Source organism: Kogia breviceps, chromosome 1 (genome assembly GCF_026419965.1).
Source record: "Kogia breviceps isolate mKogBre1 chromosome 1, mKogBre1 haplotype 1, whole genome shotgun sequence".
Classification (NCBI taxonomy): domain Eukaryota; kingdom Metazoa; phylum Chordata; class Mammalia; order Artiodactyla; family Physeteridae; genus Kogia; species Kogia breviceps.
Window position 1 is genome coordinate 164,336,567 of NC_081310.1, and position 27,462 is coordinate 164,364,028.

At 39.1% G+C, this 27,462-nt stretch overlaps 1 protein-coding gene across 28 annotated transcripts in view; it reads right to left on the reverse strand.

Moving 5' to 3' along the window:
* MAST2 (microtubule associated serine/threonine kinase 2) overlaps positions 1-27,462 on the reverse strand; it is a 237,250-nt gene that overhangs the window by 95,330 nt on the left and 114,458 nt on the right. For 13 of the 28 annotated variants that reach the window (XM_067008485.1, XM_067008539.1, XM_067008503.1 and 10 more), the window contains one exon: positions 878-1,072. The exons of 8 other annotated variants lie outside the window; for them this stretch is intronic. In XM_067008485.1, coding sequence (XP_066864586.1) covers positions 878-1,072 — 195 coding nt within the window. Of the gene's footprint in view, positions 1-877; positions 1,073-4,081; positions 4,406-27,462 lie in introns of those variants that run through there. 7 more of the 28 variants (XM_067008625.1, XM_067008638.1, XM_067008666.1 and 4 more) reach the window with 7 other exon arrangements.

Genomic DNA, 27,462 nt, shown 5'->3' on the forward strand with positions numbered 1-27,462 from the left:
TTAAAGCTCTACTATATCTGGCTCCCCACTACACCTCAGACATCATTTCCCACCTCTCACTATCTCTCATTCCACATGAGCTTCACTGGACTCCGCTGCACAAAGAACACACAAAGCAAGCTCTTAGGTCAGGTCTTAGGCACTTACTGTTGCCTCTGTCTGAAACACTCTTCTTTCAGATATCACTATTCTGGGTCCGTGACTTCTTTCAGGTCTTTACTCAAATGTCAACTTATCACTGAGGACTCCCTGGCCATCTTATATGAAATGTCAACCCCTGAGCCCCACATTTCTCATTGCCCTTAGCCTACTCTATTTTCTCAGTATCACTTATGTCCATCTGTTAAATATTTACTCACTAATTTGTTTGCCTCTCTCCACTAAAATCTAAGCTCCCTGAGGGCAGGGACTTTACCTCTTTGTGATCACAGTTTGGTCCTTCAGTGCCCAGCACATAGTATGTACTCAAACAACACTGAACATAAGGAAGACAGGAAGAAATGTGGAGGGGGTTATTTTCAGCAACCTGAACAAATCCCCTAACCTGTTTTGGAATCAAATTTTCCTTTTGTGTAAAATGTGGGTTTGGACTATTTAACCCTCAGAGAGCTCTAGCATCCTGTCATGCTGTGCTTCTCCTATGGGGTGGTTACAGGACTGTCCATCAGTTAAGATGGACATGCAATTACCTAACTACTGATATGCTGCACTACTTTCTCCCTAATTTTGAATGCAACAGAGATCTGCGAAATTCCTTTCACAGAGGGCCATAACTTTCATTCCATTTCTCCCCATTATTAAGGAGAAAGGTCTAGATTTTACCTATCAGGCCAGAAGCAATCACCAAGGCCCACGTTTATCACAGCAGGTTTCTTACCTCCACTGCAGTGAGCGGCTGGAACTGGGACTGCCAGGACTGCTGTGGGCTTGTGTGTTCAGGAAAAAGGCAAGAGGAGAAGTAGCCAGAGCACAATCAGCACTAAATGGGACTTGAGTGAGGGATAGGGTTGGAGCCGACGTGGGTGAAAGTATGAGCCGGTTTACTTCAGATCCTCGACAAAGAGCAGAGATTCTGACAAGGTACCACAGTAGAAGAAGACAGAGTCAGTGATAATTTCTCAGCCAAAATGAAACATTCAAGGTGGGTTAGTTTAGGCAAGAGGCTCAAGAAAAGTAAGTGGTCAAAAACCATTCTCAAATATCATACCCAGTACCAATGCTGGCACAGAATGACCACTGAGTCTAAAACTTAATCCAGAGAATTAAAACCAAAAATTTAAGCTTTGGATATTCAAAGTATTTAGATTGGCTTCTGGGAAAATATTGTAAATTTACTATAACTCATCAATTAGCAAGCAGTAGATAATATTTTGTGTTCAATGACTAATATTTCCTAGAAAAATGTGTATGTCAATAAAAGTAAAACATTCTTAAGTTTTTAAGTTGTTAGATTACATTTACAATAATACCAAGTTACTTAGCTAACTTTTGCCTAAGGAGTACACCAAATAACGTTACTTTACTCTGTATAATAAATTTTGCTTCTATTTAAATTTTGATTTTGCAGGTTACTTTTTCCCCCTAAAAACAATCTAACCATCTTGACGTGTTAAGCCCTGAAGAAGACTATTAAGTGAGATCATTAGACTGAAAACAGACAGATGGTAAATATGAATTTCTATTTTGTTGACCATTTATAGACTTGTCACAGATGATGAAAAATAACTGACAGATGCACAGCATTTAATTTGCTATAGTAGTGGCATAACTTTCCATACAAATACCACATTTAACTACAATATTTTATTTCCAAGATAGGAAAAAAATTAAGTATCACATAAGCACCTGTTTTAAAATATTAGTTTCCTGTATTGTTATTGCTGCCTGTTTGGATTTGGTGACATTCTGCTTGTGTTTAATTACATATATTCAAAGGAAATCTTCACTTTCCTATGTATTATCCCTCTAGCTGGCTTCAGTATATTTCTCAGATGAGTATTTAATATGAGGATATAGTAGGCTAGGAAAGTGGATGGCAGACAACTATTTAAAATTACAGGTATATCCAAATTTCCACAAATTCAACATATTTTTAAAATTACAAGCAAAATATTAATTTCTGATTAATTTTTCACTTTCAAAAAGAATTTTCACTTTGCTAAAGAGCTCTAAATAACATCTAAAGAATTTTAAAAATCAGCTCCCTAGTACAGGTGACCCTTGAACAATGCAGGGGTTAGGGGTACCAACTCCCCTCGCAGTTGGAAATCTGCCTACTTCACAGTCGGCACTCTGTATCTGAGGTTCTGCATCTGCAGGTTCAACCAACTGTGGATCGTGTAGTACCCTAGGACATATTTACTGAAAAAAACCTGCGGTATTAAGTGTGTTGTTCAAGGGTCAACAGTATATATAAGCTAGAGCTAATCAGAACATACAACAAGACACTTTTCTTGTTAACCTGAATAATATTGCTTTTACAAAATTCTGGAGTCTTAAATCTTATCACATAAGACGAGGCTTAGCCATTTGATGAATATATAATAAGGATTATAAAAAAATCTATGAAAACCAAATCTCATTCTTTTTTTGCTCTTAATTACCACTCTGCAAACTGGTTAGACTCTGGGCCTAGAGTCTAAAAAGGACTGTTTGGAAAAGGAAAGGTGATTGATAAACTACTTCCTAGATCCTCAGGGAGAGTTTTCCTAATCCAAATTCAAAGTCACTAAAACAGATACAATGATTACAATTACCAGTACACTAATGGTCGGTGAGCATGATTTTTAACCCCTTATGTTTTCTTAAACTACAAACTTAATTGAAATTTTTCCAATATTGCTTACAAGTTATCTTTACTTTATTATTATTATTATTATTTATTTTTTTTTTTTTTTGCGGTATGCGGGCCTCTCACTGTTGTGGCCTCTCCCGTTGCGGAGCACAGGCTCCGGACGCGCAGGCCTAGCGGCCATGGCTCACGGGCTTAGTTGCTCCGCGGCATGTGGGATCTTCCCGGACCAGGGCACCAACCCGTGTCTCCTGCATCGGCAGGCGGATTCTCAACCACTGCGCCACCAGGGAAGCCCTACTTTAAATGACACTTTAGTTGATGAAGCTTCTATATTGTGGTCTTTTACTTCATAGTTTTAATGTGGGGCTAAACCATTTTTTTAAAGTGTGCCAATCCTTCCAATTATATACTTCAAACATGTTTGATTTTCCAAGGTCTGGTAGAATCATCAGTTCAATCAATGAGCATCCACTAGCGTGGAAGGGCAACGACCCAAAGGAAGCCAACTGACGAAGTCTGCCTACTTGAGTAGCTATGCTGTCTCCATGTAACCACCACCCTTCAGGGGAAGAAAATCTGAAGTGCTCTCCCTCTGCCCTGTGAGTTACAGCAAAGGCAGTTCAAGACAGATCGCTGAAGTGGCATGGACTCTAGGGCATTTCTTTCCCTGGTTCCCTGATTTGCTGATCAATTCACTCAGTACTTCTTCATTAAATAAGCCTGAGCAGCTCTTGGGAAAGCTACCCTGAAGTGGAAGTCTTCTTTCATTCCCCAGCTTCAAAATCCTTACCTAAGTATTATTTCTATATTGGTCAACATAGAAATAAAATTCAGGTCACACCCTAAAAGACTCAGGCTTGGGTCTGCACGGGTAGAGATCTGAGGTCCTGAGCTGACAGGCCAAGGGCAGAAATACAATACCCTCTCTAGTCAAAGGCAGAGATACTTTCATTTCCATTTGTTTCTCACATTCATGGGGCTTTGACACTAACTTCAAATACACATCTGCTTGCAAGACAGGAAAAAAAGATATTCACTGTTAACCCAGCTTCCCAAGTACCTAAGAATCACTAAAAGACATCTAACTCAGTTTTCAGAATTAGAAAACCCCATATGCCTCTTCCAGGGATCACTGTTTTGACCTTGAATCTATTAAGCCAGCTCAGCCCTCTTCCTGACAGGCATCTCCAAACCAGTCTCTTCCAAGCAAATGAATGCATGTTAGTTGGCATTAGTTCTTTTCCTGACATCTGCCAGTTTCCACTCAGAGACCCCCAGCCTCCTTACTGAATCCGCAGGCATGGTGCTCCCAGTCTCTCTCTCCTCCGTTTCATGATTTTCCTGGCTACTCAAGCTTTTGCCCTCTCACACTTGGAATCTTGGCAGAAAATTCTCTCACACAAGGGGTATGCAGTCATAAACCAAAAGAAACTTACAAAGGCTTCCCAAATATAAGAGAAAAATTAAAGCACTTTTCTTCAAAAACATGATTTTCAGAACCCCCCCTTAAAAAGACCTAAGAGCACAGAAGGCAGCAGTGAGGCAGAGTGAGGAGTCCCAGATCCCGAATGAATCAGCTGTCCTCTGATCTGCCTGACATCATTCACACTCAGCCTGAAACAAATCAGAGCCCCAGGGAGCACCCTGTTCCTCCTCAGTGACAAGCATCAAATCCCCTCCCCCACAAATCAGTTGCAACCTCCAACCCTGAGACCTGGCAACAATAAAGACTCTGGCAGAAACTGCACATACCAACTTGAAAACTCACACTGTGACAGAAATACTATTAACTCAGGAGGCGTGGGCCAGACTAGAACAGCTGTTGCAGTGGGCAGGGGAATGGAACAAAGCATATTAAGGATCCCAAATCAGTAAATAATGAGCTAAGAATATGTGGGCATTTCTGCAACATTATTCATTCTCAAACCCAGGCCTGATGGAGGATGACAAAGTTGTAATGTTGGGGCTCAAGGAATAGTTATTATTCAAATTCAGAATCTGACCAATTTAAGTAAACTCTGTACTCCTTCTTTAGACTAAGCCCAGCATCATTTTACATTCAATTTCTATTACTCTCCAATCACTTAAATAACCTTGTGGTAAAAAGAAAAAAAAGCCATAAGGAAAGTTAAGAAAAATAAGCCTAGAAACTATTGAGTTTAATTTCATCAGAAACTATTAATGAAATAATTTATATGGCAGATGTTATACAAGGTAAGTTGAGGTAAGCTGCAGAAGAACTGTAAAGAAGGGTAAACCACTGAACCTTTGCGTGCTTTGGTTTGCCCATCTGTAGAATGAAAATTACTTAGGTACCTAAGAGGTATGTTGTGGTAAAGATTAATAAATGTAAAACAGAAAACTGCCTAGCACAGAGAAAGTGCTACAGAACTGTTAGCTATTATTATTATTATTATTATTTGTTGTTGTTGTTGTTAGCTATTATTGTAGGTCTTACCCTCCCAGGAGGGCAAGCTCCCAATCTAAAGGAGAAGGTAAGGGCAAACGCATAAGAAACCATCTGACAAAAGCAGCCTGGCCAATTGATCCAGTAAACTACTGAGCTAAACACTGACAGCTAAGGGAGCTGAGATTAAGCAAAAAGTCTTGGTCCCCTGCTTCAGAGCACCTGCCAACTCTGATGGGCTCCTCTCATTCATCTAGATGACAAAGTATGTCAAACTGTTTTTCTAGGGTAACATTCAAAGGATTAACTCATACTCCAACCAGTGCTTTTTTAACTGCAGGTCACAACTCTTTAGTGAGTCATGAGATCAATTTAGGAAGTCAGGACCAATATTTTCTTAAAAGGGAAACAGAATGAAATAGAATAGAAAAGAAAATATTGAAGTGCTTCACACAAAGTAAGGATAAGAATTATTTAGTGAAATTTGTGTGTTTGTGACAACTGTTATTGAAATATGTATAATATACAAGTGTAAACATGTGTCATGGTTTACAATGTAAAAATCTATTTACTTTTGAGGGTCATAGTCTAAAAAGTTTGAAAGCCACTGCTCTAATGATCCAAGCAAACCCACCCCACCCGGCAGCTACAGACACTCACTTTCCCTCTCCATGTACCAGCCCAATCATTTGGCTCTCACAGCTCCTTTCCAGAATCCCCTGTTCTCTATAACGAAAATGGAAACACTCTCTCAGAAATCTAGCACCTCTGAACAAGTACAGGGTCCCACTTTGGGAAAGTCTCATGATGATATGAGGCTCAGTCACAGAAGCCCACACTGCCACATCTAACAGACTAGCTGCGATCTATCCCCATCCCAAGCCGAGGCCATGCAGTTAAGGCCATGGTCCTGAGTTTCTACTCAATATTCTCCAGTCGCCAATACCCAACCCCAGGCTACTTAATAATAATAGTAGTAATAATAATAATAACAACAATAATGGAATAACAGCACATATATCATAGGGCCGTGATGAGGACTATTTGGTCATTATGCGTAGAGTGCTTAGAATAGAATCTAGTAAACAGTAATTACTTACAAATGTTAGTTGCTTTATGTCCTTATTAACATCACTTTTCATCCAAGAAATGCAAGTTAAAACCACAATGAATAACACTATCCACCCACTTAGATTGGCCTTAAAATTTAAAGTCTTACCATAACAATTGTTAGTATAGATGTGGGCCAACTAGAGCTCTCAATATCACACTGGTAGGAGTATAAAATGGTACAACCATCCCAGAAAATTATGTGGTGGTTTTTACAAACCTAAACATACAGTTATCATTTATCATTTGACAAGGATGGGGGAAGGGCAAGAAAAAAAAAGAAATCTAAGTTTGGCTATTTGGCTCTTTCACTTTTTAAACGATTAAAAATATTTTAGCCAAAATAAATTCCACATAGCAGATACAATTAAATAATATAAGGAGATTAAAGCAAAAAAGTGGAAAAAGTAAGTTTGCATGATATATTCATTTTCTTCTGTTGCATAACCAATTACCACAAACATAGCCACTTAAGACAACACACATTTGTTATTTCACAGTTTCTGTCAGTCAAGAATTCAAGCGGGCTTCCCTGGTGGCGCAGTGGTTGAGAGTCCGCCTGCCGATGCAGGGCACACGGGTTCGTGCCCCGGTCCGGGAAGATCCCACATGCCGCAGAGCGGCTGGGCCCGTGAGGCACGGCCGCTGAGCCCGCGCGACCGAAGCCTGTCTTCCGCAACGGGAGAGGCCACAGGAGTGAGAGGCCCGCGTAACGCAAAAAAAAGAATTCAAGCACAGCTTATCTAGATCCTCTGCTTAGGGTCTCACAAGGCTGCAATCATGTGTCACCCAGGTTGCACTCTTATATGGCAGATTGGCTAGGGAAGAATCCACTTCTAAGCTCAATCAGGTAGTTAGCTGAATTAATTTCCTTGTGGCTATGGGACTGAGGGCCCTAGCTTCTTGCTGGATATCAAGTGAAAGCCAACCTCAGCTCCTACAGGCTACCATAGTTCCTTGTCACAAGGGCTTTCCCAGCATAGCTGCCTACCTGACCAAGCCAGTACAGACTGTTTCTATGGTAGTCTACTAACTAGACAAAGTCTTATATACCATAATATAGCCATATGAAGGACATCTTATCACTTTTACTATGTTTCATTGGTTAGAAGCAAGTCACAGGTACTGCCACACTCAAAGGGAGTAGGATTACACAAAAAAATGAACACCAGGAGGAGGAGACTATGGGGACTACTTTAAAGTATGTTCATCATGCAAGACTATGAAGAAGATTCACCAAAAAATAACCCCAAACTGATTTCTATAGACTACTTTATTAGGGCCATCACAGATCAAGGTTTAGTCTGCTATTTTGGTTTTCTTTATAATATCCCAGCACTGAAAACATTAAAGGAGATCTTTTTTTAAAAAAAAATTTTTATTTGTTTATTTGGTTGCACCGGGACTTAGTTGCAGCACGCAGGATCTCTAGTTGAGGCATGTGGGATCTAGTTCCCCGACCAGGGATCGAACCCAGGCCCCCTGTATTGGGAGTGCGGAGTCGTAACCACTGGACCACCAGGGAAGTCCCAAAGGAGATCTTAAGACATGTTATATGGCTGCCTAGCTACTGCTTTAAGAGATGGTGAAAGTGCAATATAAGTGACAGCAATTTATAAGGTGATATTAAAATATTGTTTAATATCTTCTGTGACAACAATAATTTATCATGAGACTCCATTACAAAGTTTGATGTGTGAAGTTCGTGGTTCATTTCTAAATCCATGTATAGCTTTTAAGAAATTTTTTTTGCCAATTCCAATTTCTACTGCTACAGCAGAACAAATAACCTCTAATAAAAAAAAAAATCTAAGAAACAAAATGACTCAAGAAAGTCTATTAAGCTGGTATTGTCAAAATAACACAATTCTAAAATTTTAATATATTTAACCTAGTATATTCAAAATATCATTCCAATATGTAAACAATATAATTATTAACAACACACTTTACATCTTTTTTCCCAGTCTTTGTGATATAATTGACATAAAAACAAAACAATTTATAAGAAAAAATCTTAATTACAATATAGTGGCTTTGCTAATAAAGTCAAGGAAAAGTATGGACATTTTAATAACATGAATTGTTTGCCTTTACTGCTCAAACAGATGAACACCTAGATGGGTGCAGTATTAATTCAATTATCATCTTTAATATTTTGCCAACTTTCAATCATATAAAATTGATAATGGAAAAATTGATAATTGGTTGTAATATCTGTCTGTTTCCCTCATTAATGATCAGGTTGTCTTTCTCTAAGCTTTAAATGTTTTCATTTTATATCTGGATGAGAGCCATGATTTTATCTTTTTTGGAAAATTACCTGTTAAACAGTGTTGGAAGTCTTCCACCAAAATGTCCAATGGATTCATCTCACAGAGCCACGTGAAAGAAGTGCACCTCATGTGGACTGCCCAGGCATTTATTTCTTTTCTTGAATTTGAGAGATAAATCTGAAGTGGCGATCTGAAGTTGGCCTAATCTCTCCTTTTCTAATTTTAATTTTCCTCTATATAATTCGGTTTTGTTTTAGGTTTGTTTATGGCTGATAAGTTACTCCCACTGGTGGTAGCAATGACTGGGATACTGTTTTTATGGTCTGACCACTCCTGGCTATATACCCAAGAGAAATGAAAACATATGTCCATAAAAAGACTTGTATATGAATATCATAGCACTTTTATTCACGATATCCAAAAACTGAAAATGGAAACAAGCAGGACCCTGTAGGGCCCTCTGGGTGACAGACCTCTCCATGTCCCCTGTTTCTCGTTTGTAGAAAAAGACTTTAGTCTCCTAGGCCTTTCCTGAGTTCCAAAGAGCAGACTTAAGTAGTTACTAATTAGGGAAGTAAGGGAATGCAGAAACAAAGGAAAAGCAGTCAAGTAAGAAAAGTAATAATAGCTTAAACAATAGTTCAGCAATAAAAGAGTCCTAGCTCCTTCTTAAGGGATATACATAACAATCCAATGCCTATCTTTGAGTTGTTCTGCAGGAACTAAGACCCCCCCACCCAAGTGGAGGATGGTGACTACATGCTGAGCACAAGCAGGTAGACCCCAGACTGCTTGGAACCAGAAGTTTGAAGATTAAGATTAACAAAACATCACCCTGTTACCTCACCACCAACAACCAATCAGAAGACAGTCCATGAGCTGCCCATGCACCCTGCAATCCCACCCCTAATGTTGCCTTAAAAGTCCTTTCCTGAAAGCCATAATGGAGTTTGTGTTTTTAGAACATGAGCTGCCCATTCTCCTTGCTTGGTGCCCTGCAATAAATGCTGTACTTTCCTTCACCACAACCCAGTCAGTGTCAGTAGACTGGCTTTGCTGTGTGGCGGGCAAGCATACCCAAGTTCAATTCAGCAACAGAAATAACCCAAATATCCATCAAACAAAGAGTGGTCTATTCACACAAGGTATACTAAGTATTAAAATGAACAGGAACACCAAAGCCAAATATAAAAGAGTAGATACTGTATGATTTTCACTTATATGAAATTCTGCCACAGGCAAAACTCATCTAGAGTGCCAAAAAGCAGATCAGTGATTGCCTGGGACCAAGAGGTGAAAGAAGAATTGACTGCAAAACTACACAGGCAATATTTGGGGTAATAAAACTATTCTATATCCTGGTTGTGGTGGTAATTGCACGGTGTATATGAAACAGGAGGGAAATGGGCAGGGCACAACCTCTAAAAGCATGACATAGCCCTTAAGGACATGACAAAAACTGGTTAGAACCGATTAGGTCCAAGATAGCAGAAGATTCAACTTCCTGTAGATCTTGAGCTTCATTATATGCTCATAATACATTATGAGCATCATAATACCTTAGCATATGCTAAATGACACATCTGCCAGAGCCATGACAGTTTCAAGGCAGACCATAAAAGGCCAAAAAGGGGGCAGTGGCCCAATTCCTATAAATCTCTGCCCCTTTTCCAAAATGGTTGGAATAATCCTCCCAACTTGTTAGCCTATGAAATTACCCAGTCCATAAAAACAGACCATCCCATATATCAGGGCCTCTGAGATGGCCCACACTCTGTCTGTGGATTGTGTTTCTCCCATGGCTTCTCTCACTTTCCAAGACAGTCCCATGCCCTGGGGCTACTCTTACCTTTTGAGACAGATGGCATTCTGTCTATGAAATGTGTTATCTCTCTAAATAAATCCATTTCTTACCTATCACTTTGTCTCTCATTGAATTCTTTCTGCAACGAGACATACTGAACCTGAGTTTCATTAAGTCCTGAGACCAGGTATGTGATCTCAATTAAAAGACAGTGGGTTCAAGTCCCAACCTGGGTTCTGGCCAGGTTCGAGTCCTGCCCCATGGGTTCAAGTCCCGGTCTGGGTTCTGGCTAGGTTCGAGTCCCAATCTGAGTTCTGCAGTTTCATATATATTTCTCAAAATTCATCAAGCAAAACTTTTTGGGGACCCCCAAAGAGCTTATTTTTATGGGTAATAACTATCAATAATAACTGTGCTACAAATGGAAACTGAAAGATTTTGTATGTGTGTGTTTGGTTTAAACAACAGACATTTATTTCTCACAGTCTGGAGGCTGGGAAGTCCAAGATCAAGGTGCTAGCAGATTTGGTTCCTTGTAGGGCCCACTTCCTGGGTTGTAGCCAGCAGTCACCTTCTCATTGTGTCCTCATGGCAAAGAGAGAGAGGGGAAGGGAGAGGAGCGGGGAGGCAGAGGAAGGGGAGAGACACAGGTACTTTCTGGTCTCTCTTCCTCTTCTTAAAAGGACACTAATCCCATCATGGGTACCCTACCCTCAGGACTTCATCTAAATCTAATTACCTCTCAGACATTTTAAAATGTTTATCTATTGATTCATTTTAAGAGAGCAATGATAAACACATTACATGTTAATATCATCTCAGTATTACTATAAAATTAAATCTGATCTAACAACACCCTAATAACTGTCCTCAAGTAAAGTGTAAATATGTTCCAGAATATGAAGCAGAATAATAAACAAAATTAGGAAAGTGATTTTTGTTTGGCATGGTTTATAATACCATGCCGTGAGTCTGAAAAGCTATGAACTGGTTAAAATCTTAGCCAAGTCTGCTCAATTTTGATGGGCCAGTTTCCCTGGTTTATTGTTTATTGCCTTCACCTACCTTATTAAAGTGTATTCATATGCCCAGATAGCAAATATTTTGTGTCTTAATAGAATAACTTTCTTTGCTTTATTCTGACTTATTATGTCCTTAATTATTTAAGAAAACACGCAAAATAAGGCTCCTAATGAAAAAGCTGAGGTTATTCAAAATTGTGTTACCTTCTATGTTTATTTATTTATTTATTTATTTATTTATTTATTTTTTTGCGGTATGCGGGCCTCTCACTGTTGTGGCCTCTCCCGTTGCGGAGCACAGGCTCTGGACGCACAGGCTCAGCGGCCATGGCTCACGGGCTTAGTTGCTCCGCGGCATGTGGGATCCTCCCGGACCAGGGTACGAACCCGTGTCTCCTGCATCGGCAGGCGGATTCTCAACCACTGTGCCACCAGGGAAGCCCTTCTATGTTTATTTTTAAATGTTTTATTGTCACCTTGGTTAAGTAACCAGCTTTGTTTCTCAAACACCAAACTCTTATCTTTGTGTTTTCACTGACAAGTCTTTGCAGTTTAGCCTTCCCCAAATCAGTTCCTAAATATAAGAAACAGTAAAATAAAACTTTCAGTATATTCTTACCACCTAAAAATATCTTTGAGATATCCCAGAACATTCCTGCAAAAATCACAAAGAAGTGTTCTTTCACATTTGTAGAGAGATGCCAGAGATAATTTGGTTATTTGATATTTTACTATTGATGAGTTTCATGGGAAAAGTTGTCAAATCAGAAAAGATGCTCAGCCTTCCCTAGTTGAAATTGTACAGCTAAAATATAAATATTCTAGAAACTGTATAATTATGGGAAGTTCCTAGAGATTTGTCAATGCCCTTGCTATCTCATAATGTGTTTCTGTTTTATGAGTCCTCATGGTGTTTTGCCAGATTTTAGGAAATAATAGCTTAGTGTTTTCAGTCTTAATTTCAGTTATCATTTAAAATGCTTACTTGGTAGAAGCCTTACTTTTAAAATCTAAATCTAGCATCTTCTAGGTCAATGGAATTTTATAAAAATATATTGATAAATGTCCAGCATTTACTGCAGACTTACTAAATCTTTTTACTTGATATCCTTAGTTTGGTCTTGGTATGTTCTCTGCCATAAGATTACTATGTTATATATCAGAATTTTTCCTCTGTAAAAGTTATGTTCATCCATATTTTTTGAATTGGTTTTATTATTCTTGTTCTGCATGCTACAGAAACAACTTAATTCCCGGTTAGTTGCATTATTCTTGTTATAAACTCTCATCAGACCTTTCACATTTAAAAACTGTCCATAATAAACTGACCACAGCTCTTTTAAGCCTCTGTCATTTACGAAGAGATTTTGTTTTACACTGATGCTAGTTTGAAGGCTCCATAATCAACTAGAAGCCAAAGTCTGTTTTCAACAAAGAATTGTCTGAATCCCATGGAAAAGGACTGTAGCAGGTATTTCAAACTATTTGACACTTCACAGAATAGACTCTTGGGTACAGGCTTCTGATGATATCACTTGGACACCTGGAAAACTTTCAGACCATTCCAGTGGACTGAGTCAGAATTTCCAGAGCTCTTTTTAGTCAAGAAGCAGACTACCAACCTAAGATCCAGTGAAATGGAAATTAATTACACTAAGACTGAATGAACTAATGAGGGATGACTCTAGTTTGTTTGGAATACTGTCTTAAAGTCTATTTTCTGGATATATAAGGAAGCCTACTCTTTCTTCTTAAGCTATCTAAATCCTTAATTATTTGATTTTGTAAAAGGAAACATTTCTAAATCATATCTGATTCTCACTGACTATCCCCAATGGGACTTGAAAAAGTCTTACTAAATTTCCTTTTTTTTTTTTTTTTTTTTTTGCGGTATGCGGGCCTCTCACTGTTGTGGCCTCTCCCGTTGCGGAGCACAGGCTCCGGACGCACAGGCTCAGCGGCCATGGCTCACGGGCTTAGTTGCTCCGCGGCATGTGGGATCTTCCCGGACCAGGGCACGAACCCGTGTCTCCTGCATCGGCAGGCGGATTCTCAACCACTGCGCCACCAGGGAAGCCCTAAATTTCCTTATTGAATATACTTTAAAATAAAATTGTAAAAACTGGTTATGCAACCAAAAGTTTGTCAAAATGTCATATTTGAGAATGCTACTTATTTAATCAGGTATAACAAACCACTTTAAAAGAACTAAGGTTGACTTTTTGGAGCCAATAAATACAAAACCCTCCCAGGAAAACTGGTCTGGTACCTGGCTTTATAGGGTCCAGCAGATCACCTCCTGGCAGACCCAAGACCCTTAGGACATTTTTAAGGAACTTGAAAACAGAAGAATCCACCCAAATTTATAGGTACTACAGATGAAATCTGATAAAGAGTTTCTTTTTTTAAATTAATGAATTAATTAATTTTATTTTTGGCTGTGTTGGGTCTTTGTTGCTGCGTGTGGGCTTTCTCTAGTTGCCGTGAACGGGAGCTACTCTTCGTTGCAGTGTGCGGGCTTCTCACTGCGGTGGCTTCTCTTGTTGCAGAGCACGGGCTCTAGGCGCGCAGCCTTCAGTGGTTGTGGAGTATTGGGCTTAGCTGCTCCGCAGTATGTGGGGTCTTCCCGGATCAGGGCTCGAACACGTGTCCCCTGCATTGGCAGGCAGATTCTTAACCACTGCGCCACCAGGGAAGTCGCTGATAAAGAGTTTCTTAAGCTTGGCTCTCTAGCCTTGAAATACAAGTAACAGTGTCTTTTAAGAGTTCAATCTGAGATTCTTTAAATTCCCAGCAAAGCAAACTTAAGAAGGCCAAACAGTAAATTAACCTTATTGCTACCCCTATGTAAAAATCTAGGCCAAATTTAATAAGACCAACCTTGTTTTATGATCAAGAGTAATATTTGAGATTGCTTTAATCAAAAGGGTAGGAGAGGGACTTCCCTGGTGGCGCAGCGGTTAAGAATCCTCCTGCCTGCCAATGCAGGGGACACTGGTTTGATCCCTGGTCCGGGAAGATCCCACATGCGCGGAGCAACTAAGCCTGTGCACCACAACTACTGAGCCTGCGTTCTAGAGCCCGTGAGCCAAAACGACTGAGCTTGTGTGCCACAACTAATGAAGCCCGTACGCCTAGAGTCTGTGCTCCTCCACAAGAGAAGCCACCGCAATGAGAAGCCCGCACACTGCAATGATGAGTAGCCCCCAGCCCTGCTCGCTGCAACTACAGAAAGCCTGTGCACGCAGCAATGAAGATGCAATGCAGCCAAAAATAAATAAATAAAATAAATAATTTTTTTTTAAAAAAAAGGGTGGGAGAGACTGTAAGAAAACTTGGCATAAGTAAACAAAAAAATAATAATCTTCAGATTGAAAACTATGTATTGTTTAGAGACTAAATTATTTGATTCTAGTCTTTTATTGACTTTGTGCTATTTTACAGCTCTCTAAGTTACAGATAACTGATGGCAATACAAATAGCTCTTGTCTATAGATATGCAAATAAATTCTGTATACTGGAGGTTCAACTGACTTCCCTTCTCCCCACAGAAAAATCCAGGTTTGTAACAATTTATAAATTGATGTCAACATTTCTTTACTACATATAAATTTGTACTTTTTTGATTTCTCCTTTGAATTGGTTGCAACGTCTGCCTGGTACTCGTTGTTATTAATAGTTAATAATATTAAATTAAATATTAATAAAATATTTAGCACTTTAAAAATCAATAGTTTCACCCATATTTTTTGTAATTTGTTATTATGAAACTATATTTCTCAAGATAGGAGGTAAGAAGCTGCCAGTCTAGAGGAGCTGTGGAGCTGACTCCGAGAGCCAGGAGCATGAGGACCTGGTGTCTGTGTCAGATTTGTATCTGCGGGGGTAGGTGCTAGCAGCTCTGAAACTAAGGGTATAATAAGGTCAAACCAAGAAAATATATTGCAGATAATGAAAGCCAGGCTTCTCCCTGTCAGAGAAAGAAGATTACAAACAAGAAAAAGCTGTGTGGAAGATTACAAATAAGAAAAAGCTGTGTGGATTAAAGGCTCTTGGGACATAGTTTTGGAAGTTCTAGCCACAGCAATCAGAGAAGAAAAAGAAATAAAAGGAATCCAAATAGGAAAAGAAGAAGTAAAGCTGTCACTGTTTGCAGATGACATGATACTATACATAGAGAATCCTAAGGATGCTACCAGAAAACTACTAGAGCTAATCAATGAATTTGGTAAAGTTGCAGGATACAAAATTAATGCACAGAAATCTCTGGCATTCTTATACACTAATGATGAAAAATCTGAGAGTGAAATTAAGAAAACGCTCCCATTTACCATTGCAACAAAAAGAATAAAATATCTAGGAATAAACCTACCTAAGGAGACAAAAGACTTGTATGCAGAAAACTATAAGACACTGATGAAAGAAATTAAAGATGATACAAATAGGTGGAGAAATATACCATGTTCTTGGATTGGAAGAATCAACATTGTGAAAATGACTATACTACCCAAAGCAATCTACCGATTCAATGCAATCCCTATCAAATTACCACTGGCATTTTTTACAGAACTAGAACAAAAAATTTCACAATTTGTATGGAAACACAAAAGACCCCGAATAGCCAAAGCAATCTTGAGAACGAGAAATGGAGCTGGAGGAATTAGGCTCCCTGACTTCAGACTCTACTACAAGGCTACAGTAATCAAGACAATATGGTACTGGCACAAAAACAGAAATATAGATCAATGGAACAGGATAGAGAGCCCAGAGATAAACCCACACACATATGGTCACCTTATCTTTGACAAAGGAGGGAAGGATATACAGTGGAGAAAAGACAGCCTCTTCAATAAGTGGTGCTGGGAAAACTGGACAGCTACATGTAAAAGTATGAAATTAGAACAATCCCTAACACCACACACAAAAATAAACTCAAAATGGGTTAAAGACCTAAATGTAAGGCCAGACACTATCAAACTCTTAGAGGAAAACATAGGCAGAACACTATACGACATAAATCACAGCAAGATCCTTTTTGACCCATCTCCTAGAGAAATGGAAATAAAAACACAAATAAACAAATGGGACCTAATGAAACTTAAAAGCTTTTGCACAGCAAAGGATACCATAAACAAGACCAAAAGACAACCCTCAGAATGGGAGAAAATATTTGCAAATGAAGCAACTGACAAAGGATTAATTTCCAAAATTTATAAGCAACTCATGCAGCTCAATAACAAAAAAACAAACAACCCAATCCAAAAATGGGCAGAAGAACTAAATAGACATTTCTCCAAAGAAGATATACAGATTGCTAACAAACACATGAAAGAATGCTCAACCTCATTAATCATTAGAGAAATGCAAATCAAAACTACAATGAGATATCATCTCACACCGGTCAGATTGGCCATCATCAAAAACTCTAGAAACAATAAATGCTGGAGAGGGTGTGGAGAAAAGGGAACCCTCTTGCACTGCTGGTGGGAATGTAAATTGATACAGCCGCTATGGAGAACAGTATGGAGGTTCCTTAAAAAACTACAAATAGAACTACCATACGACCCAGCAATCCCACTACTGGGAATATACCCTGAGAAAACTATAAATCAGAAAGACTCATGTACCAAAATGTTCATTGCAGCTCTATTTACAATAGCCAGGACATGGAAGCAACCTAAGTGTCCATCAACAGATGAATGGATAAAGAAGATGTGGCACATATATACAATGGAATATTACTCAGCCATAAAAAGAAATGAAACTGAGTTATTTATAATGAGGTGGATGGACCTGGAGTCTGTCATACAGAGTGAAGTAAGTCAGAAGGAGAAAAACAAATACCGTATGCTAACACATATATATGGACTCTAAGGGAAAAAAATGTCATGAAGAGGTTAGTGGTAGGACGGGAATAAAACACAGACTTACTCGAGCATGGACTTGAGGATATGGGGAGGGGGAGGGGTGGGCTGTGACGAAGTGGGGGAGTGGCAGGGACATATATACACTATCAAATGTAAATTAGATAGCTGGTGGGAAGCTGCTGCATAGCACAGGGAGATCACCTCTGTGCTTTGTGACCGCCTGGGGGGGTGGGATAGGGAGGGTGGGAGAGAGGGTGATGCAAGAGGGAGGAGATGTGGGAGCATGTGTGTATGTATAACTGATTTAGTTTGTTGTAGAGGGAAAACTAACACACTATTGTAAAACAATTATACTCCAATAAAGATGTTAAAAAAAATAAAAAAAAAAAAAAGGCTCTTGGGGCTCCAGCCAGGCGTCAGGGCTGTGTCTCTGAGATGGGAGAACTAACTTCAGGACACTGGTCCACAAGAGACCTCTCAGCTCCACGTAATATCAAACAGCGAAAATCTCCCAGAGATCTCCATCTCAACACCAAGACGCAACTTCACTCAACGACAAACAACGTACAGTGCTGGACACCCTATGCCCAACAAATAGCAAGACAGGACTACAGCCCCATCCATTAGCAGAGAGGCTGCCTAAAATAATAATAAGGCTACCAACATCCCCAAACACACCACCAGACGTGGACCTGCCCACCAGAAAGACAAGATCCAGCCTCATCCACCAGAACAGAGGCACTAGTCCCCCCAACCAGGAAACCTACTCAACCCACTGAAGCAACCTTAGCCACTGGGGACAGTCACCAAAAACAATGGGAACTACGAACCTGCAGCCTGCAAAAAGGAGACCCCAACCACAGTAAGCAAAATGAAAAGACAGAAAAACACACGGCAGATGAAGGAGCAAGGTAAAAACCCACCAGACTTAACAAATGAAGAGGAAATAGGCAGTCTACCTGAAAAAGAATTCAGAATAATGATAGTAAAGATGATCCACAATCTTGGAAATAGAAAAGACAAATTGCAAGAAACATTTAACAGGGAACTAAAAGAAATAAAGAGGAAGCAAGCAATGATGAGCAACACAATAAATGAAATTAAAAATACTCTAGATGGGATCAATAGTAGAATAACTGGGGTAGAAGAACGGATAAGTGACCTGGAAGATAAAATAGTGGAAATAACTACTGCAGAGCAGAAGAAAGAAAAAAGAATGAAAAGAACTGAGGACAGTCTCACAGACCTCTGGGACAAAATTAAACGCACCAACGTTCAAATTATAGGGGTCCCAGAAGAAGAAGAGAAAAAGAAAGGGACTGAGAAAATATTTGAAGAGATTATAGTTGAAAACTTCCCTAATATAGGAAAGGAAATAGTTAATCAAGTCCAGGAAGCACAGGGAGCCTCATACAGGATAAATCCAAGAAGAAACACGCCAAGACACATATTAATCAAACTATCAAAAATTAAATACAAAGAAAACATATTAAAAGCAGCAAGGGAAAAACAACACATAACACACAAGGGAATCTCCATAAGGTTAACATCTGATCCTTCTGCAGAAACTCTGCAAGCCAGAAGGGAGTGGCAGGACGTATTTTAAGTGATGAAGGAGAAAAACCTACAACCAAGATTCCTCTACCCAGCAAGGATCTCATTCAGATTTGATGGAGAAATTAAAACCTTTACAGACAAGCAAAAGCTGAGAGAGTTCACCACCACCAAACCAGCTTTACAACAAATCCTAAAGGAACTTCTCTAGGCAAGAAACACAAGAGAAGGAAAAGACCTACAAGAACAAACCCGAAACAATTAAGTAAATGGTAATAGGAGCATACATATCGATAATTACCTTAAATGTAAATGGATTAAATGCCCCCACCAAAAGACACAGACTGGCTGAATGGATACAAAAACTAGACCCATATATATGCTGTCTACAAGAGACCCACTTCAGACCTAGGGACACATACAGACTGAAAGTGAGGGGATGGAAAAAGATATTCCATGCAAATGGAAATCAGAAGAATGCTGGAGTAGCAATTCTCATATCAGACAAAATAGACTTTAAAATAAAAACTACTACAAGAGACAAAGAAGGATACTACCTAATGATCAAGGGATCAATCCCTGAAGAAGATATAACAATTGTAAATATTTATGCACCCAACATAGGAGCACCTCAATACATAAGGCAAATACTAACAGCCATAAAAGGAGAAATCAACAGTAACACAATCATAGTAGGGGACTTTGACACCCCTTTCACCAATGGACAGATCATCCAAAATGAAAATAAATAAGGAAACACAAGCTTTAAATGATACATTACACAAGATGGACTTAATTGATATTATAGGACATTCCATCCAAAAACAACAGAATACACATTTTTCTCAAGTGCTCATGGAACATTCTCCAGGATAGATCATAGCTTGGGTCACAAATCTAGCCTTGGTAAATTTAAGAAAACTGAAATCATATCAAGTATCTTTTCCGACCACAACGCTATGAGACTAGATATCAATTAAAGGAAAAGATCTGTAAAAAATACAAACACATGGAGGCTAAATAATACACTACTTAATAACAAAGTGATCACTGAAGAAATCAAAGAGGAAATCAAACAATACTTAGAAACAAATGACAATGGAGACACGATGACCCAAAACCTATGGGATGCAGCAAAAGCAGTTCTAAGAGGGAACTTTATAGCAATACAATCATACTTTAAGAAACAGGAAACATCTCGAATAAACAACCTAACTTTGCACCTAAAGCAATTAGAGAAAGAAGAACAACAAAAAAAGCAAATTTAGCAAAAGGAAAGAAATCATAAAGATCTGATCAGAAATAAATGTAAAACAAATGAAGGAAACTAGAGCAAAGATCAATAAAACTAAAAGCTGGTTCTTTGAGAAGATAAATAAAATTGATAAACCATTAGCCAGACTCATCAAGAATAAAAGGGAGAAGACTCAAATCAATAGAATTAGAAATGAAAAAGGAGAAGTAACAACAGACACTGCAGAAATACAAAAGATTATTAGAGATTACTACAAGAAATTCTATGCCAATAAAATGGACAACCTGGAAGAAATGGACAAATTCTTAGAAATGCACAACCTGCCGAGACTGACCCAGGAAGAAATAGAAAATATGAACAGACAAATCACAAGCACCAAAGTTGAAACTGTGATTAAAAATCTTCCAACAAACAAAAGCCCAGGACCAGATGGCTTCACAGGCTAATTCTATCAAACATTTAGAGATGAGCTAACATCTATCCTTCTCAAACTCTTCCAAAAGATAGCAGAGGGAGGAACACTCCCAAACTCATTCTATGAGGCCAACATCACCCTGATACCAGAACCAAAGATGTCACAAAGAAAGAAAACTACAGGCCAATATCACTGATGAACATAGATGCAAAAATCCTCAACAAAATACTAGCAAACAGAATCCAACAGCACATTAAAAGGATCATACACCATGACCAAGTGGGGTTTATTCCAGGAATGCAACGATTCTTCAATATACGCAAATCAATCAACGTGATACACCATATCAACAAACTGAAGGAGAAAAACCATATGATCATCTCAATAGATGCAGAGAAAGCTTTTGACAAAATTCAAAACCCATTTATGATAAAAACCCTGTAGACAGTACGCATAGAGGGAACTTTCCTCAACGTAATAAAGGCCATATATGACAAACCCTCAGCCAGCATCGTTCTCAGTGGTTAAAAATTGAAACCATTTCCACTAAGATCAGGAACAAGACAAGGTTGCCCACTCTCACCACTCTTATTCAACATAGTTTTGGAAGTTCTAACCACAGCAATCAGAGAAGAAGAAGAAATACAAGGAATCCAAACCAGAAAAGAAGTAAAGCTGTCACTGTTTGCAGATGACATGACACTATACATAGAGAATCCTAAGGATGCTACCAGAAAACTACTAGAGCTAATCAATGAATTTGGTAAAGTAGCAGGATACAAAATTAATACATAGAAATCTCTGGCATTCTTATACACTAATGATGAAAAATCTGAGAGTGAAATTAAGAAAACACTCCCATTTACCATTGCAACAAAAAGAATAAAATATCTAGGAATAAACCTACCTAAGGAGACAAAAGACTTGTATGCAGAAAACTATAAGACACTGATGAAAGAAATTAAAGATGATACAAATAGGTGGAGAAATATACCATGTTCTTGGATTGGAAGAATCAACATTGTGAAAATGACTATACTACCCAAAGCAATCTACCGATTCAATGCAATCCCTATCAAATTACCACTGGCATTTTTTACAGAACTAGAACAAAAAATTTCACAATTTGTATGGAAACACAAAAGACCCCGAATAGCCAAAGCAATCTTGAGAATGAGAAATGGAGCTGGAGGAATTAGGCTCCCTGACTTCAGACTCTACTACAAGGCTACAGTAACCAAGACAATATGGTACTGGCACAAAAACAGAAATATAGATCAATGGAACAGGATAGAGAGCCCAGAGATAAACCCACACACATATGGTCACCTTATCTTTGATAAAGGAGGGAAGGATATACAGTGGAGAAAAGACAGCCTCTTCAATAAGTGGTGCTGGGAAAACTGGACAGCTACATGTAAAAGTATGAAATTAGAACAATCCCTAACACCACACACAAAAATAAACTCAAAATGGGTTAAAGACCTAAATGTAAGGCCAGACACTATCAAACTCTTAGAGGAAAACATAGGCAGAACACTATACGACATAAATCACAGCAAGATCCTTTTTGACCCATCTCCTAGAGAAATGGAAATAAAAACACAAATAAACAAATGGGACCTAATGAAACTTAAAAGCTTTTGCACAGCAAAGGATACCATAAACAAGACCAAAAGACAACCCTCAGAATGGGAGAAAATATTTGCAAATGAAGCAACTGACAAAGGATTAATTTCCAAAATTTATAAGCAACTCATGCAGCTCAATAACAAAAAAACAAACAACCCAATCCAAAAATGGGCAGAAGAACTAAATAGACATTTCTCCAAAGAAGATATACAGATTGCTAACAAACACATGAAAGAATGCTCAACCTCATTAATCATTAGAGAAATGCAAATCAAAACTACAATGAGATATCATCTCACACCAGTCAGAATGGCCATTATCAAAAAATCTAGAAACAATAAATGCTGGTGAGGGTTTGGAGAAAAGGGAACACTCTTGCACTGCTGGTGGGAGTGTAAATTGATACAGCCACTATGGAGAACAGTATGGAGGTTCCTTAAAAAACTACAAATAGAACTACTATATGATCCAGCAATCCCACTACTGGTCATATACCCTGAGAAAACCATAATTCAAAAAGAGTCATGTACCAAAATGTTCATTGCAGCTCTATTTACAATAGCCAGGACATGGAAGCAACCTAAGTGTCCATCAACAGATGAATGGATAAAGAAGATGTGGCACATATATACAATGGAATATTACTCAGCCATAAAAAGAAATGAAACGGAGTTATTTGTAATGAGGTGGATAGACCTGGAGTCTGTCATACAGAGTGCAGTAAGTCAGAAGGAGAAAAACAAATATCATATGCTAACACATATATATGGAATCTAAGAAAAAAAAATGTCATGAAGAGACTAGGAGTAGGACAGGAATAAAACACAGACCTACTAGAGAATGGACTTGAGGATATGGGGAGGGGAAGGGTAAGATGTGATGAAGTGAGAGAGTGGCATGGACATATATACACTACCAAACATAGGGTGGATAGCTAGTGGGAAGCAGCCGCATGGCACAGGGAGATCAGCTCGGTGCTCTGTGACCACCTAGAGGGACGGGATAGGAAGGGTGGGAGGGAGGGAGACGCAAGAGGAAAGAGATATGGGAACATATGTATATGTATAACTGATTCACTTTGTTGTAAAGCAGAAACTAACACACCATTGTAAAATAGTTATACTCCAATAATGATGTTAAAAAAAAATACATTTCCCCTGTCTTTATTACACACTGTACCAAATAAAATATTGTACCTTTAAGTCATATAATAAATATATACAAAGAGTATTGTAAAAAAAAAAAAAGATAGGAGGGTAGAACATATTTTATTTTACAGTTTGTTAGCTTTACTTAAAATTCTTAAACATTTATATGTCCATTTATATTCTTGTCCCAGATCACACAAATGTTAGGAATGGGCCTAAGTGGCTGCCTACTATGTGTTAAACTCCATACTAGGCCCTAGGCCCATGTACCACACAATATGGTCTTGACCTCATGGAGCTTACCACCTGCTGTGGACTGAATTGTGTCCCCCACCCAAAATTCATATGTTGAAGCTCTAACCCCCAATGACTGTATTTGGTGATAGGATCTTCAGGAGGTAATTAAGGTTAAATGAGGTCATAAGAATGGGGCCCTAATCCAATAGGTCTGGTGACCTTATAAGAGGAGGAAGATCTCGATCCTCAATCTTTCTCTTTCTCTCCATCCCCCCCTTACACATACACACACACACACATAGAAGAAAGGCCATGTGAGCACACAGTGAGAAGATGGATATCTGCAAGCCAGGAAGACAGCCCTCCTTAGAAACCAACCGGCACCTTGATCTTGGACATCTAGCCCCCAGAACTATGAGAAAATACATTTCTGTTGTTTAAGCCCCTAGCCTCTGGTATTTTGTTATTCTTTGTTTTTATTTTTTTTTCATTTTAATAATTTTTGGCTGCATTGTGTCTTCGCTGCTGTGCGCAGGCTTTCTCTAGTTGTGGTGAGTGGGGGCTACTCTTTGTTGCAGTGCTCGGGCTTCTCATTGAGGTGGCTTCTCTTGTTGCAGAGCACGGGCTCTAGGCACGCGGGTTTCAGTAGTTGCAGCACACGGGCTCAGTAGTTGTGGCACACGGGCCCTAGAGTGCAGGCTCAGTAGTTGTGGCGCACAGGCTTAGTTGTTCCGCGGCATGTGGGATGTTCCTGGACCAGGGTTCCAACTCGTGTCCCCTGCACTGGCAGGCAGATTCTTAACCACTGCGCCACCAAGGAAGTCCTGGTATTTTGTTACGACAGCCCAAGCAGACTAATAGACAATCCAATGGGAGAAGACAGATACGTAATTCCTTATTTACAATTGCTGTGAGAACTATAAAGGGAAAGTACAGGGTTTAATCAAAGTACATTCTCAACTTAGCCTAGGGACAGCAAGGTATGGGTGAGATCAGAAAAGCCTTTCATAAGGAATTGAGATGTAAGCTGAGACTTAAAGAATAAGTAGGAGCTAGCCAGGCATAGATGAAGAAAAGAACATTCCAGGAACAGAGAACACACAGTGCAAAATATAGAGACAAAGGCAGGAATCAGATTGTACAGACAGTTTTATGGACCATGTCAAGACTTTCAGATGTGATCCTAAGAGTAATAAAAAATACATTAACTGAGTTTAAATAAACATCTAATAATCAAATCCGTACTTTAAATAACTTTTTCTGGCTATTCTATAATGGATGGGTGGACTGGAGGGTAAGCAATGTTAGACAAAGAAAAACTGGTTAGGAAGTTACAGCAGTAGCAGAGTGAAGAGATTACAATGGCTTGGACAATATGGACATACCAGTGGTAGTAGAAAGAAGTAGAGGAACTTAAGATATATTTAGAGGTATAAAAGAAAGGAGTTGGTGTGAGACAGAGACAGGTGACAAGAATAACTTGAGTTTTCTATCTTGAGGAAGTGGTACCATTTAGTAAGCTAGAGAATAAGAGAGGAGTAGATTTCTGAGAAAGATAATACCTTTGGTTTTTTGTTTTTATAAATTTATTTATTTATTTATTTTTGGCTGCGTTGGGCCTTTGTTGCTGCGCACAGGCTTTCTCTAGTTGCGGCAAGGGGGGGCTACTCTTCCTTGCGGTGCGCAGGCTTCTCAATGCAGTAGCTTCTCTTGCTGTGGAGCAGGTGCTCTAGGCACACAGGCTTCAACAGTTGTGGCACGTGGGCTCAGTAGTCGTGGCTTGAGGGCTCTAGAGCACAGGCTCAGTAGTTGCGGCACACAGGCTTTGTTGCTCCGCAGTATGTGGGACCTTCCCGGACCAGGGCTCGAACACGTGTCCCCTGTGTTGGTAGGTGGATTCTTAACCACTGCACCACCAGGAAAGTCCCTACCTTCGGTTTTATAAATGCTAAAGATGAGCTGTCTCTGAGATATCCAAGTACATTATAGTGAATTGGTAGTTGCAAGGTCAAGACATATAAACGTGCATATGATCAGCATAATGATAGCTATTTTCAACATAACGGTAACAAAACAGGTTCTCACGAATTCTCCATTTTCAAGTCTTGTGTCCACATACTTATGGCTCACTGACAAACCATGTCCATTTTTTAACAACAAAATGGTTCTTATTGGGAAATTAGTAATAACTATTGCTCACCCCTGCCAATCTCTGCCAATTCCTGCCTTCCCATTGGAGAGGTAGAGAATCTATGTAAGATCATTTCCTGTATAAGCCCAATTTTTTAAAAAGACTGTTAAATGTAACACAAAGCTATCACTCTGGCCTTCAAAGTCCTTACAGGTACCAAAATTTCCTGATTCACAAAGTCCACACCGAAACTAAAGCCTTATATCAGGCACCACTGACACCACACAAAGGATTTACTATGTGTAGCAGGTGGTATCTCTTTTTAGCACATTCTCCAGAAGCATTCATCCAGGCAAATACCATCCAGTTGCATCAGAGTGGGAAAGTACATGACACTGTTTCACATGTCAGTTTCACAGTGGTAAACCTTGATACAGCAAATCCTTGAGCCCCAGGAACTCCTCCCTGCACACTGCCTATCACTGCAGACACCTGGCATTTACTTTCATCCAATATTTGGTGTCCTAGTCCACTGAACAAATGAGTAAACCAGCACTGCAAAAATGTAACTATCCTAAAGGACTCTTAAGTTTAATAAAGGCCACCAATAGCAACACACACACACACACACACACACACACACACACACACATACACACACACACACAGCATGACAGGTGCTGTAGCTACTTCTTCACTCCTACAGTCCATTCTTTACCTCTACTGACTGCTCACAGCCTCAAAGAAATAAAGACATTTCAAGAAATATGAGGCCAATTACCTTGAGTTGTAATAGGTATTAGAAAAGCTTAACTTTCTGGGTAACTAGAGACATAAACACTATTTACATTGAGCTCCTAAGTATTAGTGCTGAAATTCACAAACAAATAAACAAAAAATCCTATGTGAAAGGAATTGCCAAGAGGAGGTCCCCTCCACAGAGCCAGGGGAGGGAAGTCATTCAGAGCTGTTTCGATGGAGAAAAAGCAAAGTACAATACTCCTATGGCTTGGGCAAACAAATATAAATAGCTTTAGAACTTCATTTTCTTTCAAATTTTTTCCACAGATATGTACACTGTCAACAAAGTTATCAGCTCCTCTAGGTCTGGTATTCTAGACTAGAGTTTTTAATGCATTAAAAAAATACCCAGGGCTTCCCTGGTGGTGCAGTGGTTGACAGTGTGCCTGCCGAAGCAGGGGATACGGGTTCGTACCCCAGTCGGGGAAGATCCCACATGCCGCGGAGCGGCTAGGCCCGTGTGCCATGGCCGCTGGGCCTGCGCGTCCAGAGCCTGTGCTCTGCAACAGGAGAGGCCACAACAGTGAGAGGCCCGTGTACCACAAAACAAACAAACAAACAAACAAACAAAAATACCCAGATGAGTTTAAATATGAAATAGCTTTCTAAAAATGAAAACAATTTAATTTCAGGAAGCTACATCTAAAATAAATGGTATGAAAATAAATTAAAAAAAAATAAATAAAATAAATGGTATGAGCCAGGCCAAAAGAACTTTCATAACCAATCTTGCCCCAACAAAGCCCTTATCATTGCAGGCCTGGATGTTCTCATTCCCCATATTGGAGTTTAGTTGCTCTCTTCTCTAATGTGACCAAAGCCAACCATGAATATCCTGTGGCTCTTCTAAGGCACACTATTCTTTTAACTTGGTTTAGGATGTTAACTAATTTGTTTTTCTGAAGCATTTACAGTTTCTAACAGGTAATTATGGACTGCTAATAATAAGAACAATAAAAAACAACTACCATTTTTTTCAAAGTCTGCTAGTAATAGGCATTGCACTAAA